The sequence below is a fragment of the Nothobranchius furzeri genome, chromosome 14, assembly GCF_043380555.1.
Source record: "Nothobranchius furzeri strain GRZ-AD chromosome 14, NfurGRZ-RIMD1, whole genome shotgun sequence".
Taxonomy (NCBI): domain Eukaryota; kingdom Metazoa; phylum Chordata; class Actinopteri; order Cyprinodontiformes; family Nothobranchiidae; genus Nothobranchius; species Nothobranchius furzeri.
Window position 1 is genome coordinate 13,140,599 of NC_091754.1, and position 16,998 is coordinate 13,157,596.

Consider the following 16,998-nt stretch of genomic DNA (forward strand, 5'->3'; position numbering starts at 1 on the left):
TGCAATGGAGCGACCCAAAAAAAGTACTGCTGTTACAGATTCCTAGACTGCCTTCTACTTCTCAAAGAAAAATAAAACAGTAAAAAGTCCTTCTGCTAAATTTGCCATGAGACTTTTATGACACTCATGTAGAATTTACATTAGAGATCTTTGGAGGGAGCTTCGTGATAAACAAGGACAGGTAATTACGAAGTTGTTTATTGTATTTTAGAGAACTGTAACTGAAATTTAATTTAAATAAAAAATGTATAGTGCAGATTATTTTTGTATGCTGCATTGATAGGCTAATATAGCGCTAGCATGAAGACTACCTCTACCTGCAATGAATTAATGTCAGTAAGCTTCAAGCTAACGGTGGAAGGGGGGGGGGGGGGAGGGGGCGCCTTCCAGAAGGGGAGAGGGAGCAGGGACGGGAGCTGTACCTGTTCAAATTTAAAAATCTCCTCCTCCTTTCCTTGACGACAATGAAATAACTAGTGAAAATAACAAGATTACAGTTGAAATCTTACCCTCGCAAGACGTGCGATCACTACGTAGATTGTAGCCCACAGTGCAGGAGCAGCTACGGGTGCTCTCTGAGGTCGGCAAACAAAGCTGGGAGCATCCTCCATTGTTTACTTGGCACGGGTTTCTTCCTGAAAAGCACAACAAGCAAAGGGAGCCGTCACTGGTTGGCACTGTGTGTGTGTGTGTGTGTGTGTGTGTGTGTGTGTGTGTGTGTGTGTGTGTGTGTGTGTGTGTGTGTGTGTGTTACCTTTCTGACCCTCCCTGTCATACACCTTCATATGAACCACCCCGCTTGTCTTGTTTCTCAAGACAACAACGTTGCGTCCATCTCTCTTGGTGACAGTTCCCAGTTGGGCCGATTCATCATCTGCCCACCAAAGTTTGCCACCTGTAAACATCAACGATATTCCCTAAAAAAAAAAAACTGATACACAGGATGCATCCATAAAACAAAGCATAAAACTATTCAGATTTAAAGCCAGTGCTTTCAAGTATGCATACAAAAGTGAGTGGTATGTTTCAGCCTGCACTCAAATCCCCCAAGGTTGGCACTTTTATGCCAGAACGCTGCTTAATAATGAATGCATCTTCTGGGCTGATTTGAGATTAAAGAGTGGAACACGCTGTCCCCTGCTCTGCTCACTCGCTGCTGATGACATGTGCATCTTCCAGCTTTAAAGCATGCTCTCGTAATTGCTTAGTGAAGGTTTCCTCTGCTATAGCTTTTCCACGAACTTCCACACAAACAGGGGCTTCAATTATTAAGAGAAAGAGGACTGTGATTTTCAACCTACGCTTACAAATAAATGCCGCTAGTACCGGGGCAACTGAGAACATGCTCTGCAGTTGTTATGCGTCATAACGTTTTAACATCTACTCTCTGACTGCCTGCTTCTTTGTGACAGAAGACAAAGCCCTCCAGGCTTCAGGAGTGGCGACACCAGGAGCATAAAAGATGAGCGTGCCTCTAAACACACACATGCACACTGGGCTTCTGACCCAAGCATACCAAACCTACGACTATCACACCCTCCTGCAAGTACCACTTGTTTCCTTTGGATGAATCAATCGTGACGGGAAACTCAAAATGGAGAGGAGTTTGACGGCTCCTCTAGCTTTACTGAAGATAAAAGCATTACGTAAGATGTAGGGATGGGTGGCGTTTCAGTCTTGTCAGATGGGAAAAGATTAGAATTTAAAAATGTCAAAATATACATTCATTTTAAACTACTGCATGAATTTTAAGTGAGCATGCATTCATTTTTTTTACTATATTTTCGGTGGTCTCTGGTATAAATGAAAAAAAAAGAAATTAATTAATACTTAATATTTTATAAATGTTAAAATAAATGTGAGATGTTCTCTGTGGGGAAAAAGCTCTGGCACTCTTGTTTCAGGAATTAGTCAGAGGACAGGGGATCAAAAAAAACGCCCATTAATATTCATGATACGCAAACATCTCGCCTCTGATTGGCTAACAGCAATGCAACTCTTCCACTGCCTCCATTCACTCTTCTTTCAAGGGTAAAAATCATAACGAGTGTTATCTCTACAAATAACTCAAACCTAAATGTTTTTTGCGATGTTGAGGAGTTGCTATTGCTAAAAGTTAGCTTCTGCTAGCTGAGATGTGCTCTGCTCTCTCCTGGATGTTAAATCAACAACAGCCTTCTCGATCGAGAGTTAAGATGGCTGAGTCACTGAATGCTGATTTACAGTGTGAGGCTATTTCTGACCCAAGTGTTTAACCGTCAATTTATTTATTTTTTTTTGGTTTGCGGCAGACGAACAAACAAACATTGTCCCGAGTAGTAGAAGCTAACCGTTAGCATTAGCAACACCACCACACAAAAACACTCCACCAGGCTTGTGTTATTTGCAGAGATGAAACATCCACATTGCAAAACAGTGGCAGGGTCAGGTTGCCGTTATTCATTCTCAGGTACGATGTCCAAATAGCAGGAAATAAGACTTTAAATCAGATTTCACCAACTCTAGTCCTTGAGGGCTACCATCCTGCTAGTTTTCTGTTTCCTGCTCCACCACACCTGAATGGAGTAGTTTAAACCTCTCTTTACCACATTGAACTCTGCATAGCCCTGCTAATTATTCATTCATATGTAGGGGCAAAGAAACAGCTAACGTGTGCAGGATGGTAGCCCTCAAGGACTGGAGTTGGTGACCTCTGTTTTAAATCTTGCCATGTTGTGCCACTCTCTGAAGCAGCAGACTTATCTGTGCTGATCCAAGCATTTCTGGATTTTCTATGCGCTGAGTACGACTTGCAAGGCATTCATTCCTACCAGAGACCACTGTGTGTGTGTGTGTATTGATTAAATGAGTGAACCACAGCTTTAAAACCTAAACTAGATAACCGTTGATTTTTCAGATTGTTCATTTGAGACATAAAATAGATTAATTTCTAAACAGCAGCAACTATAAATAGCTTTTTAAAGTATGTACTGCTTAAAAGTCAGTTTTCCCCGAATTTAATCAACCTGACCATCACTTCTTCTAAACACAGAACCTGAGTGAAAGAATGAGAATATTTCATGATGCGATTAAGACTTAAGATATTACCGTAATTTCCGGACTATAGAGCGCACCTCAATATAAGCCGCACCAGCAAAAAAAAAAAAAAAAAAAAGAAAGAAAAAAAAAAGGATTTCTACACACACGCCGCACTCAAATACAAGCCGCGGCGCAGCAGCCACATGCAGGTCTACGGCACACAGCGTATATATGGCCGTAACATAAGATAATTAGACAGAAAGACGCTACACAAAAGTTTTTCGTTGTTTTAATTCAACAAAACAAATTTTAAACATGGTAAACATGGGTGAACACAGGGGCGGCGTTAGGCCCGGCTACTTGGGCTGAAGCCCCGGATGTTTCATCATAAGCCCCGGATCTAAATCGTGGAAGTAACATGCAGTACCAAAGTCCAACAGAGAGGGAGCAGCTGGCAGTAGTCTGTATACAGCCTGTCTGAGCCTCCACCACTGAAGACGAAGCCCTTCAGCAGCCGGCTTCTTCTACACTCTCTGCCTGAAACGCATGAGTGAAGATGGACATAAGGATGTTTTTTAGACCAAAAGTACCACGACAGAACCCCAGCTTTGATGAGACTGGTGTTGACTCAGGTTTGTGAGTCTTATTTGAACATATTTGTTGTGCTGCTGGTTTGCCTAAAGTTAGCTTATCAGGTAAAGTTGTTGGGCAAAGCAAGGGAATATTTACTATCATCTCACACTAAACACTAACAGGAACAATACTCTGCCCTGAAAATGCTTAATATGTAGCTTCAGATTAAAAATTATGTGGTACAAGACATATATGATGTTGACTAGTGCGTGTGACATGTGCGCGCGCACGCGTGTGTGTGTTAAGCCCCGGATCTTCTTCAGTCCTAAATCTGCCCCTGGGTGAACGTGCCTTCAAGTTTAGAAAAGAAAACAGCACTGATAGCATTCATATTTCTGGATGGTTATTAAGTAAAAACAGAACTGACACGTTATTACTGGTAATTTGCATGTTTAGAAGAAAAGAACAGCGCTGACACAGCATTAATAAGCCCTGGATGATTAGAAAATAAAAACTGCACACAAAACATGCCTGGCTAGTAATGATCTGTACAGTGGAAACGGTGGAAACACCTTGGCCGTCTGCCCTTTGTGTGTTGACCCAGTCTTCAAGAATGTTTTCCAATTCCAGCCATCTGCTTTTATTTCCTCTGAAAGCTTTTGTCGTTTTTGTACATTGAATGAGTTCTTCCCGCTGCCGCCTCCAGCGCCAAACCATGGATTCATTCATGCCAAGCTTACGTGCAGCGGCGCTGTTTCGGCAGGTGAAGGAAAATCTTCAGTAAAGCCGTAACTCATTATAAGCCGCATGGTTCAAAGCGTGGGAAAAAAGTAGTGGCTTATAGTCTGGAAAATACGGTAACTCCCCTCTTTTGATAAAATAAAAAAAAGAAAACAAAAATAAACCATTCCTTTAAAAGTTCAAATTAACCATGTTCCCCCAGACGTTTTGATTTACAAAGTAACAAATCAGTCAAACGCAAACTAACAAAAAAATATTTCTACTTGCGTTCATAGCTTTACAAAGAAATCTATTATTGAAGGGGAGTGTAAAACAAATTTCCACAAATCAGACAAGCATGCATGAAGGAGAATGACAGTCTACACGCAGTTTACAAAACATTACGCCCCGGAGGTCATGCTGGCTGAGATTAGCTTTGCACCCTGTGTTAATTTGATGCCATAGGGACCACTGGGAAGATGTGATTGCCCGCTTGTGGCGCATCATATTCAATTTCCACTTCAACGGCTTGTTTGATCAAAGACAAGTCAAGGCTGATGGATCACTCGTACATTCCAAATGGAAGCCCTCAAGGCAATCCAATTATTACCGAGCCTAAAAACCTGCACTGGTTGACCTTGTGTCTCCAAGAGTGCCATAATTACACCATTTCACAACCAGCATGAGCCATCAATAAGGCAAGCATGCAAAGTGAAAAAAATAATAATAAAAGATGCACAAGAAGCCCATCAACCCTAAATATCTGAGATGCGAATCACACAAATTATGATAATATTGTGTTTGTTTGTCTGGCTGAATACCCACTCAGCTGATTGTATTAGAGTTATGGATCCATCAAGAGGAGGGAAATGCTATTGAAGCAGCCATAACCACCTCACATAAATGTGCCTAATAAATAAAGCTTTTGTAATCGGGAAGAGATTATGGGAAATGGCCCCACAGAGAAAACAAAAACGACTTAATTACCCCAAAACATCCAATTCTACATCTTCCTTACCAACAATATTCCAGTTTTAAAACTTGTGAAGGTGCATATTTTATCAGCTAATTGGAGTAAAGGCCCAGTGTGTGAAAAAATAATTGGACTCTTTAGCACCACACAGTTCACTGTAGGTATTTCACCTATGGTAGCCCACACACATCAAAAAGGCAACGTGTCCAGGCAGTTCAGAACTCTGCAGCTCGGTTGTTAACATCAACCAGGAGGTCTGAACATATAACACCAGTCCTACATGCCTTGCATTGGCTTCCTGTTTTTTATCGCATCAGGTTTAAGGTCATCCTGTTTGTGTTTAATGCGTTAAACACAGGGGCTCCTAAATATCTTTTAGATATCATCCACCAACATGTCCCGGTGCGTTCCCGTAGGTCAGCTGACCAGAGATTACTAACTGTGCCTAGGTACAGCCTGAAGTCTCGTGGTAGTCGAGCCTCTTCAGTACTTGGACCAAGTCTCTGGAATGAGCTGCCAGATGATGTAAAACAGGCCACGTCATTTGAAACCTTTAAAGGAAGACTGAAAACACATCTGTTCTCGCTGGCTTTTGGACTATGAAGTTGGGGGAAGTAGGCCGGATATGGACTGTGAACTGGCACTCAGGTTTTTGTACTGTATTTTAAAATGGATTTCTTATTGTATTTTCATAGGATTTATTACGGTATTTTACAGGGATTTCTTAGTGTATTTTAATGGATTTATTAATGTATTTTAATGGTCATATCTATGTCCTATTGTGTTGCATTTTATTGGTGTACAGCACTTTGTTTGTCCATTCTGGCCATGTGAAAGCGCTCTATAAATAAAGTTGATTTGATTTGATTTTGATTTGATCAGTGTTATTTAAACATAGACACCCCATGGACTGGCACTGCCTATTGGAGGAGCAGCGGGCCGCTCTCTTGCATGGGTTGGCATAAGCCCTAGTGCATTTATTTCTATTGAGGGAGGTGTTACCCAACAACAACAAAAAAAAAATTATAATAACATTTTTTGCACAAAATCAGACACAGAGTATGGCATGACAGTTAAAATATGAATATAATTAAATAAAAGTAAATAAAAACATAAAACCCAACAGGTAGGCTAGAAAAGTCGATAGTAATCCCCGTGATCTTTTATCAACAGTGCGGGTCACTCTGCGTTGACTCCAGTTGGGTTTGGAGGGTGAGGAACAACCTCAATAAGATGGAGACACTGTTACGCTGGGGACACACCGGCTGCCGAAGCGCCGAAAAACGGGGACCGACTTCATTCGGCGCCCTTGTTATTCTATTCTACAGACCACATGGGCCGCCGAGGCGCCCGCACTCCAGACCGCGCCGTGCAGCGATCGTTTCGGCGTCTGCTCTATTTGTTTCGCGAGCCGCGGCAGAGGCAATTCTGGCAGGAAGTCAAACCTAGACATAAGAGGCAGGCCGGTAAATTTAACAAAATAAAACATTTCAAAATACAACTCCACGATAGTCCAATGTGTTCGTAAACAGACACTGCATAAAAACCACACGAACATACACACACACACACACACACACACACACACAGTGAACTTGTGTGTGTGTGACCACGTGAAGGGGTGTGTTTTTGGGTGTCTTTCAACCGGAGCAAACAGGACAGAGAGGCAGAAAGTCGTAGGCCAGCTATTAACAACTGGTTTACACCACAGGTTCACACACACACACACGCACAAACACACACAAACAGCAAGGGGGAGGGGGTGTCGAGGAAAAGAGCAGAGTAAAGGCAGAGAGGAAATGGAGGACACCAAGTGGTTAAAAGAAAAACTACGAGGCGCGCCTCGACCGGAGCGGAGAAACAAGCGTCTGGTCTGAACTGAGGAGCAGCGAGCAGCGGCCGAATTTCGTGAGCGCTTCGCCTCCCGGCGCTTCGGCGGCCGGTGTGTCCCCGGCGTTAGGCTCTCCAGCACCCAGTGAGACATCTTTGTATTTATGTCTATGACAGCAACAGTGTTTCTATTTTCTTCTACTCAACTGGCTTGGCAGATTGCATGCTTCGTGGATGTACTGCTGCCCTCTGCTGTTTCATTGAGGTAACATAATGTCAAAGTGCAAACTCGAAACGTGGAGAATAATATCTTGTATGTCCTTAAACACCTATGGAGGGTCAGCCACCGTTTTTGTATAAAATGTCAAATTTCAAGCCCAAAGTAATATTTTGAATAGGCAGTGAGAAATATTAATGTGTGACGACCCTCGTCCCCTCGGTCCGTCCTTTCATCCCAACCTGAGCCTTTTGTCCCCGCCGCAAGAGATCCAGCACCAGAGACAGCAGCTGATCTCCATCAGCTATCAAGCGGCCAACGGGCTTAAAAGGAGGAACGCAGCAGACGTCGAGGAGATCCTGGATTAGCCGGAGATTCTCCTTAGCTCACAGACACTTTTGCTACCGTTACCAATCGGGTTTAAGGTTTACACCGTTACCGTTTGGGTTCAAGGTTTGTTGCTAGAGATCCAGGAGTAGCCTGAGATTCTCCCTCGCTCATTATTTGTTTATGGTGTTCTAGAAAGGATCCAGGATTAGCCTGGGTTCCTTCTGAGCGTGTTTTCACACGCCTTGCTAATGGTAAAGCCATTTTGGGGTGTTTGCTAGATGAGTTTGACTTAATTATCCTCTTTAGAAGGATTGAGCTGTCTGAACGTCAGTTTTCTGATAGTGGTGGTTTTCTTTTTATCCCCATAGGACTTTTGAACCGGGGATATTTTTCGTTTAGGTGGTTATCATTTAAGTTTGGCAGAAAGCATTTTCATAAGCAGTTAGACTGCTTATGTTTTTAGTTTCCCTAATTATGATTATTAATAGTAAGCCTGATTTATGCCGTTTACCCACGGACACCTTCTGTTAATAAATCCTTTTGTTTTTTACTCAAACCTCCTCATCATTTATCCACTCCTACACACCTACACCTATTTTCTTGTGTTAGTCCCCTCATCATCCTAGGCCTGCAGAGAGGGGGCGTAACATAATGAAAAAGAACATGTTTGTCAACAGGACACACTCATTTTTGATAGTAAACAACTAAAAGTATTACATACTGGCCCATAAAGTGTTTGCTATAAATACTCAAACGCACTAAAATGTTTGATAAAAGAAATTGTGCCATCACACATAACTGTTAATTGATATGATAATCATAATAAAATGTGCATTTAACATTAAACAAGTCAAAAACCATTCAGCTGTAATAGAAAACCTTAGAAAACAACAAAGTGCTTTTCATTCTACCGTTTAGTACCATCACCCTGGATAAAATTCATCATTAATTGTGACTGATGGAGACCCGCGGACACCATTCACTGTTTTGCTGTACCTGCTTCTATGCAGGAACCACGTCATTAGTCTATGTCACCTCACATCCTAGCTCCGATTTGTGAAACGCAATAATGAAGTCTCAAAGATCCATCCCTTTAAGCACCTAAAACTGTAAGAAATGCTTACAGAAATGAACAAATAAGAGGGAGTGTACAGATTAATGCTGCCATCGATTAAAAAATGTAAGTTTAGCCACTTATACCATTCAGTGATGCTATAATTATACTGACACATGGCCACTACACAGGAAGCAAAGTCCCATCATGATTATTAGGAAGCATGTTCATTTTAGTGCTAACAGCTCTACAGATAGAGGTGAATTATTTTAAATCCTCTTACTTCCATATGGTTTCCTTCTTGTGAATTAGGAGGTCACCCGCTGAGATGAGATTGCCTTTGGCTTGCCAAGACATGCTGTCTGACATGCTGAGGAGGTCATAAGTCTCCATACATGGAGAGCATCCAAAGAAGCAGTGACCACAGTGAAAATTACACTCAGTAGATGCATGTAAGTGCATGTGGCGGCGTTACCGCAGAGATGTTACATTTATTTCAATAAACCTTTATGTTTCAGGTCTTTGCACACAGGAACTCACCTCTGTGCACAAGCGAGATGATTAAATTCCCGTGTCTTAAAATAAGATTCCCTGTTGGACATCCTGCACTATTTCAACACCAAAGGACAGAAAATGGGAGTGTTCTGTACACTGTGGAGGACCGGGATTTCCAGGGAAGTTTCAGGAGGAAAAAGTTGTTTATTGTTTTTGACCGGTCAGCAGGAGTCAGCCATACCCAGCAGGACCGAGAGAGCGTGAGCTGTCAGCCATCGGGCAGATGGATAAAAAGGATGTGTTGTATTTCTTTTCATCTCTGCGTCGGTGTTCCTGTCAGTTTCAGACCTCGGCATTTTGAAAACTTTTTTTAGCGCAGCATTTACTCAGGCCGCCTTGGCGGTCATGCGAACTCAGCAAAAAGCTGCACGCCCACCCCAGTGCCATGTTTATATTGCTGATGGGCAGTGTCAGTTAATGCTGGGCTGAATGTAAATGCCCTGTGCCTTTGCCCTGTGTACTGACAAATGACTTAAACAAAAGCAAACATCTTCACCCAAGGCTTGCTTTTCTTATCTAGTTTCATTACCATAGCTGCGTTATACGTACACAAAGAGAAAAAACACATTACTAAAGAACACATCTTAGCATCACGCTTAGGGAGAATGAGATTCAGCTTCTGTTGGAGACAAAATAAATATGGTACTTTTTCTGTTACCAACTTAAATTGAAGTAGATGCCATTTTGCACAGAAACTGTTTCAAATTTAAGCTTGATAAGAGAAATGCGATGTTAGTAACCTCAAATATTTTAGTTTTTCTTTTGTTATGTGGGGGGCCACAGCATATATTGGTATCTGTTTAAAACGGTATCATAACTTAAGAGTCTTATAATATTTGTGGTGTACTGGTAAAAAGCCAATTGTAAGCATCCCAGCTTTCTTTTTGCACAATAATTGGGTTCGATTAATCAATTGGAAAGACAGAAAAAATAATTAATAGCGTTGTAGTCAAAATCATAATACTGGAGACCAAGAGATTCTCTCTCTCTCTCTCTCTCTCTCTCTCTCTCTCTCTCTCTCTCTCTCTCGTTTCATTTTCTGTTAACATTCTTGACACCGGAGACACATGTGTGACATAAAAGTTATGTCACACAAAGCCTGAACATCATGTGGTAACAAACATACCTAAAGCCCTACCAGTAAACCCATAAAGGGCTTGTTGCTGAAGACCTCAAAAGTACAGTTTCTTTTCCATGAAAGCTAAGATTTAATGGGGGGGGGGGGGGGGTGTCAGTGTGGCGCTGCAGTGTATCCGCCCACTGTATGTCGGCGCCTATGGCAGCTGGGTAAATTGTTACAATACCAATGATTTTAAGTTGTTGTTCTCTCACCAGTGAGACATGGACAAAGGTCCATCACCAATAGTCTCGACTGGTCTTGTAAAAAGCCAGACCAATCCCAAGACCCAGTAAAGATGCCCTGATACCAAGATGAGACAAAAGAACATTAAAATTTGGATTACAACACTAGAAATAAATAATCATGTTTATATAACCATGACATGATGAGTAAACATGTAGCAGATAAAAAAGAGGAAAACAGCAACAGTGGAAGCGATCCTATTTATTCCAACAGGAATGGAGTTAGACGTTTCTAATCCACCCATGAGTTGATGAATGGTGTGACACATTGGATTCAGCTCTGGTACCAAGAATCAACATGTAATTAACACCCTCCACCCGTTTCATTATGAACGGAGTGAGAAAATCAATCATCCATCATTGCGGTGTGGTGTTTTTTAATTATCTAATGCTCCAGCGGATTCACTCAAAGCGAGGCGCAACTGTTGCTAGGACAGCATAAATAACTACTCCAGCCACTTAACTGGTTAAACATTTAATCTGTTCATAGCGTCTGAATAATCCCCAGTGGAAATCTGATATGGGAGCTCCACTCACCCATCACGGCCAGAGCTGTGCCTCTGGCTAGCTCGCTCTTGAGAGTTTCCAGCACTTCCAGCCCACCGCCGTCCAGATTGCACCTGTTGATTGTGCTGTTGGCTGAGCTTATCCAGTAGAGCTTGTTGGCACCGTAGTCTATTGTGAGACCTGGGAAGAAGAGGAGTGACAAGAGCACAGCAGGTTTGCACTCGCCATGCCAATATTTGCTGGGACCTGCGTTCGACGTGGCTTTTCAAGATCAATGGCATCAAGTCACAGGAAGATGTTTAGGAAGTTAAATTTACCTCACAACATGCTTGCGATCATTAAACCGGCATGAAAATTGAACTCACATAACAGACTTGTTATCACGCACTGAGCGAGCACGTGCAGAAAACGAGTTTACTGTGACTGCTTTAGCTGCACCATTCATGAACTTGGTTATGAGAGCTTATAACAATGTTTGTGTGCCGTCTCGCTCATCTTTGTGGGGGATGACTTCAAATGAACTCCAGCTAGCATGAAGAATGAACAATCCCTTTCCTGGAAGGCTGATGGATTTTTCTCAGAGAACATCCCTGCTAATGTTTGGAGCTGAAAGCAATTCCTATTGTGTACCTCTGGACATCTCACTGTCTCCCACCATGTGTTGGATTTATGTCTGGCAGATTCAGTCACAATGCATCATTAATTTGCTCTTGTCCCCAGGTCTAGTCCATAATCATAAATGAAACTAGTGAAATACAGAGCTCCCTGCTGCTGACAGGCTTGGGAGAATGAAGAATTGCGCCAGAGACAAAGCTCCTCTGTGTGACAAATGGGAAGTTTGACCTTGAGCTGTGTGTAACAACAACTAGGACAAATAAAGAACTGCTGATTGTTTGTTAGTTTTTTTTGGGGGGGGATTAAGCTGCAGTTGTGACAGACTTCTTCATGGAAACGGGTTCAAACTTACAATAAAGATATAAATATAGATGCATATAGGGGCAGCAGTAACTCAGGTGGTAGAGCGGGTTGCCTCATGATCGGAGGGTCATGGGTTCGAGTCCAGCTCCCACCAGGGGTATCCTGCTGTTGTGTCCTTGGGCAAGACACCACCCAACTTGCCTGTGTTAGTGGTGGTCAGAGGGGCCGGCAGCGCCAAATGGCAGCCTCGCCTCTGTCAGACCGCCCCAGGGCGGCTGTGGCTACAAGTAGCTTACCATCACTAGCAGTGTGTGAATGTGAGAGTGTGTGAAAGCGTCTTTGGGTGTCTAGAAAAGCGCTATATAAGTTCAATGCATTATTATTATTATTATTATTATTATTAATATGATCAGAAAACTAAAGTGTTTACAATGAAATGTCCGTTTGGAGAGTAATGTGTTGTCTTCGATAATGATTAGAAGCTCTCTAAACTTGATTTGACAGATCAAGTATGTTCTTACTTTGGTCATTAATATTAGCTCTTTTATATTTTTACTCATTCTAATCCAGTGTTTGCTACGTAGAGGCCCTCTGCCCTGGGGGCTGTGGCCGACTGTTGCTTCCTGGGCGCTCTATAGGTAGTGTTTAAGTGGAGGTGGGGGTCTATGCTCCCCCTCCTCTGAGCGCCCTGACTTAGTGCAGAAGACCTGATGCTGCCGGGGCAGACGGCTCCTCTGATGGCGTTTCTTTGCCTTACCTTACTTGGCTCATCTGGACTCAGCCGAATATAAATTTTTACTGATGTGTGTGTGTGTGTGTGTGTGTGTGTGTGTGTGTGTGTGTGTGTGTGTGTGTGTGTGTGCTTGTCTATTAATGTTTTTAAACTGTTATGGGAATTTGGGGTCATTTTGTAAAGCACTTTGAGTAGCGCTTTGCTTGAAAAGTGCTTTATAAATAAATTGTGATTGATTGATTTATCAAAAATGTAGAACTAATCAGTATTTGCTAGGTTTTTATTTACACGTATTTCTAATATAATCTACAGTTTATTGTCATCTTTACATAGAGGCAGATGGTTTTATGAAATCTAGACTGACTACACTAAAGTCTTAAGATTTTGGTTAAAGGTGTGGGACATGTATTTTATCAATACATTTGCAGTGGTCTCTAGTAGGAATGAATACCATGTACTCTGGGGAGAAAGACGTATTTGCGACATTTCCAGGAACTAGAAGCGAGCCACATCACAGCTGAGCTTCAGACTGCAGGTTGTGGAGTATTACAGGTGCTGGCCAGTAAATTAGAATATCATCAAAAGGTTGAAAATATTTCAGTAATTCCATTCAAAACGTGAAACTTGTACATTATATTCATGCAATGCACACAGACCAATGTATTTCCAATGTTCATTACATTTAAATTTGATATTCATAAGTGACAACTAATGAAAACTCAGAATTTGGTATCTCAAAAAATTAGAATATTCTGAAAAGGCTGAATATAGAAGACAACTGCTGCCACTCTAATCAGCTGATTTACTCAAAACACCTGCAAAGGCCTTTAAAAGGTCCCTCAGTCTTGTTTAGAAGGCACCACAATCATGGGGAAGACTTCTGACTTAACAGCTGTCCAAAAGACAATCATTGACACCTTGCACAAGGAGGGCAAGACACAAAAGGTGATTGCTAAAGAAGCTGGCTGTTCGCAGAGCTCTGTGTCCAAGCACATTAACAGACAGGCGAAGGGACGGAAAAAATGTGGTAGAAAAAAGTGTACAAGCTCTAGGGATAACCGCACCCTGCAGAGAATTGTGACGACAAACCCATTCAAAAATGTGGGGGAGATCCACAAAGAGTGGACTGCAGCTGGAGTCAGCGCTTCAAGAACCACCACGAGGAGACTCATGAAAGACATGGGATTCAGGTGTCGCATTCCGTGTGTCAAGCCACTCTTGAACAAGAAACAGCGCAAGAAGCGTCTCGCCTGGGCCAAGGACAAAAAGGACTGGACTGATGCTGAGTGGTCCAAAGTTATGTTTTCTGATGAAAGCAAGTTCTGCATTTCCTTTGGAAATCAAGGACCCAGAGTCTGGAGGAAGAGCGGAGAAGCACAGAATCCACGTTGCATGAGGTCCAGTGTAAAGTTTCCACCGTCAGTGATGGTGTGGGGTGCCATGTCATCTGCCGGTGTTGGCCCACTCTGTTTCCTGAGGTCCAGGGTCAATGCAGCCGTCTACCAGGAAGTTTTAGAGCACTTCATGCTTCCTGCTGCTGACCAACTTTATGGGGATGCAGACTTCACCTTTCAACAGGACTTGGCACCTGCACACAGTGCCAAAACCACCAGCACCTGGTTCAAGGACCATGGTATCCCTGTCCTTGATTGGCCAGCAAACTCGCCTGACCTTAACCCCATAGAAAATCTATGGGGTATTGTGAAGCGGAGGATGCAATACGCTAGACCCAACAATGCAGAGGAGCTGAAGACGACTATCAGAGCAACCTGGGCTCTCATAACACCTGAGCAGTGCCACAGACTGATCGAGTCCATGCCACGCCGCATTACTGCAGTTATTGAGGCAAAAGGAGCCCCGACTAAGTATTGAGTGCTATACATGCACATTCTTTTCATGTTCATTCTTTTCAGTTGGCCAACATTAGAGAAACAAACATTTTTTCATTGGCCTTTAGAATATTCTAATTTTCTGAGATACCAGATTTGATGTTTTCATTGGTTGTCACCTATAAATATCAAAATTAAACGTAATAAACATCGGAAATACATTGGTCTGTGTGCATTGCATGAATATAATGTACAAGTTTCACGTTTTGAATGGAATTACTGAAATATTTTCAACCTTTTGATGATATTCTAATTTACTGGCCAGCACCTGTACTTCCTGATATTCGGACATCTCGCCACAGATTGGCTAGCAGCAAAGCGACTCTACCACTGACTTGTAACGTTGATGTTTTATTTCCACAAGTAACACAAGCCTGGAGGAGTTGCTAATGCTAATGGTTAGCTTCTACTAGCCGAGACGTTCTCTTCTTTTTCCTAAACCGACAACAGCATTCCCCTTTATGAGTCAAGATGGGCGAGTCCATGAATGTTAAGTGACAGAGTGACGATCTGTCAGGCTTTTCATATCCTAGAGTTTCACAATCTGTTTTCTATCAGAAATAATGCAGGAGATAGGTGTAGATGACTGTTTTCAAGTTCAGCCTGCATGAAAAACTCAGTGACAGAAATACGATTTTTAAAAGGGTTTTTCAGTGTTCCACACCTTTAAAACATGTTTACTTCCATTACTATTATTTTATTTTTATCTTTTCATCTGCATGACCTCAAATAAATGCGGACTAGGACTAAGGTCTCTGTAAAATGCTATGCTTGTGTTAATATCCTCTTCCTAAAACATGTATCATTATTGAAACCTGTGTTGCCAACTCTCACACACTGAGCGTGAGACACACACATATGACCCTCTTCACACGCTCTCACGCCACACCTCCAATCTCTCACGCTAAAACAGCGCCTGCGCTCCCCAAACGCACATCATGCACAGTGAGTAGGGCTTCTGAAAAAAACAGATGATATTAATGATGGCATTAGCTACTGAACATGCACACAAACAACACGTAAGTAAGAATTTAACTGGTGTTATTTCACACATAATCCCATCTGTATAATCCAAGCCGATGTGCATTTTTCTGCTCTGGTTGTGAGATGGATGGAGTGATGAGCTCCATGCTGTTGATGGAACGGGCATGCCCGGTTCTCCCAGAACCGTGAGCTGCGGCTGCGCGCGCCGCCATAATGACATGCTTTATTTAGAAATGCAGCCGTGTTACAAGTCGGTGTTGACGGAGCTTCAGTCCCGAATGTTTTACTTTTGTTTTCACTCATCAGCCACAGATCGCTGCTCTCGCTCACAGCAAGCTGGGCTTCCTACCGTGGTGGCTCACTCACATGTTCCCTCTCCTACATTAGTTTGTGACGTGGATTCATAACAATGTAATTCACCGCTCCACCAGTGTGTTTTCCTGTTTGTGATATGAAAACTACTGGTACGGAAGCCTGGAAAGGCCAAAATTCCTCAAACCTTTTTTCCCCTACTGGCTGATATGAATTAATATAATAAAATAGAGTAAATTGTGTTAGTCCCACGGTGGGGACATCCACTGATTACAGCAGCACACACACTTAGAGACACAGATGACAGTAAAACTGATTCCAGCCATGTTTGCTTTGATAACTTCAATAACTTCCTGCTGATGACACACATGAACACAATCCTCTGTTTAGTGGATGCAACTACATCAGTGAAGTAAGCTTAACATGATAGATTTTTTTTCTTGGCAAGAAATAATAACTGGTAATATTATGAATGACATGATATTGCCCACCCCTAGATGGAATTTAAAACATTTACATTAATTATAATTAAAAGTTCCTGTAACTCTTTACTGCAGACAGACAGACAGACAGACAGACAGACAGACAGACAGACAGACAGACAGAAAGACAGACAGACAGACAGACAGACAGACAGACAGACAGAAAGACAGACAGACAGACAGACAGACAGACAGACAGACAGACAGACAGACAGACAGACAGACAGACAGACAGAAAGACAGACAGACAGACAGACAGACAGACAGACAGACAGACAGACAGACAGACAGACAGACAGACAGACAGACAGACAGACAGACAGACAGACAGACAGACAGACAGACAGACAGACAGATAGATAGATGGTGTGAAGAAGTTCAGAGGAGTTGGATGTCAAATTTTCCTCACGAAAAGAAAATTTGTACTAAACAAAGTTCAGTTCCCTCTGTGAAGTCAGAGGTAAGGAAGAGGATTAGGGCCGCTGGAAAAAAAAAGAAGAAAAGAAAGAGAATTTGGACTTTTCCCGCAGAATTCCCTGTC

At 42.3% G+C, this 16,998-nt stretch overlaps 1 protein-coding gene across 5 annotated transcripts in view; it reads right to left on the reverse strand.

Moving 5' to 3' along the window:
- Positions 1–16,998, reverse strand: part of lrp1bb (low density lipoprotein receptor-related protein 1Bb) — a 481,608-nt gene that overhangs the window by 185,986 nt on the left and 278,624 nt on the right. For all 5 annotated transcript variants that reach the window (XR_011516175.1, XM_070543934.1, XM_070543933.1 and 2 more), the window contains 3 exons: positions 11,170–11,319; positions 755–895; positions 510–635 (listed from right to left, as the gene is read on the reverse strand). Coding sequence is in view for 4 of the 5 variants with exons in the window: in XM_070543934.1 (XP_070400035.1) it covers positions 510–635; positions 755–895; positions 11,170–11,319 (417 nt within the window). In the remaining variant the exon portion in view is untranslated. The remainder of the gene's footprint in view (positions 1–509; positions 636–754; positions 896–11,169; positions 11,320–16,998) is intronic.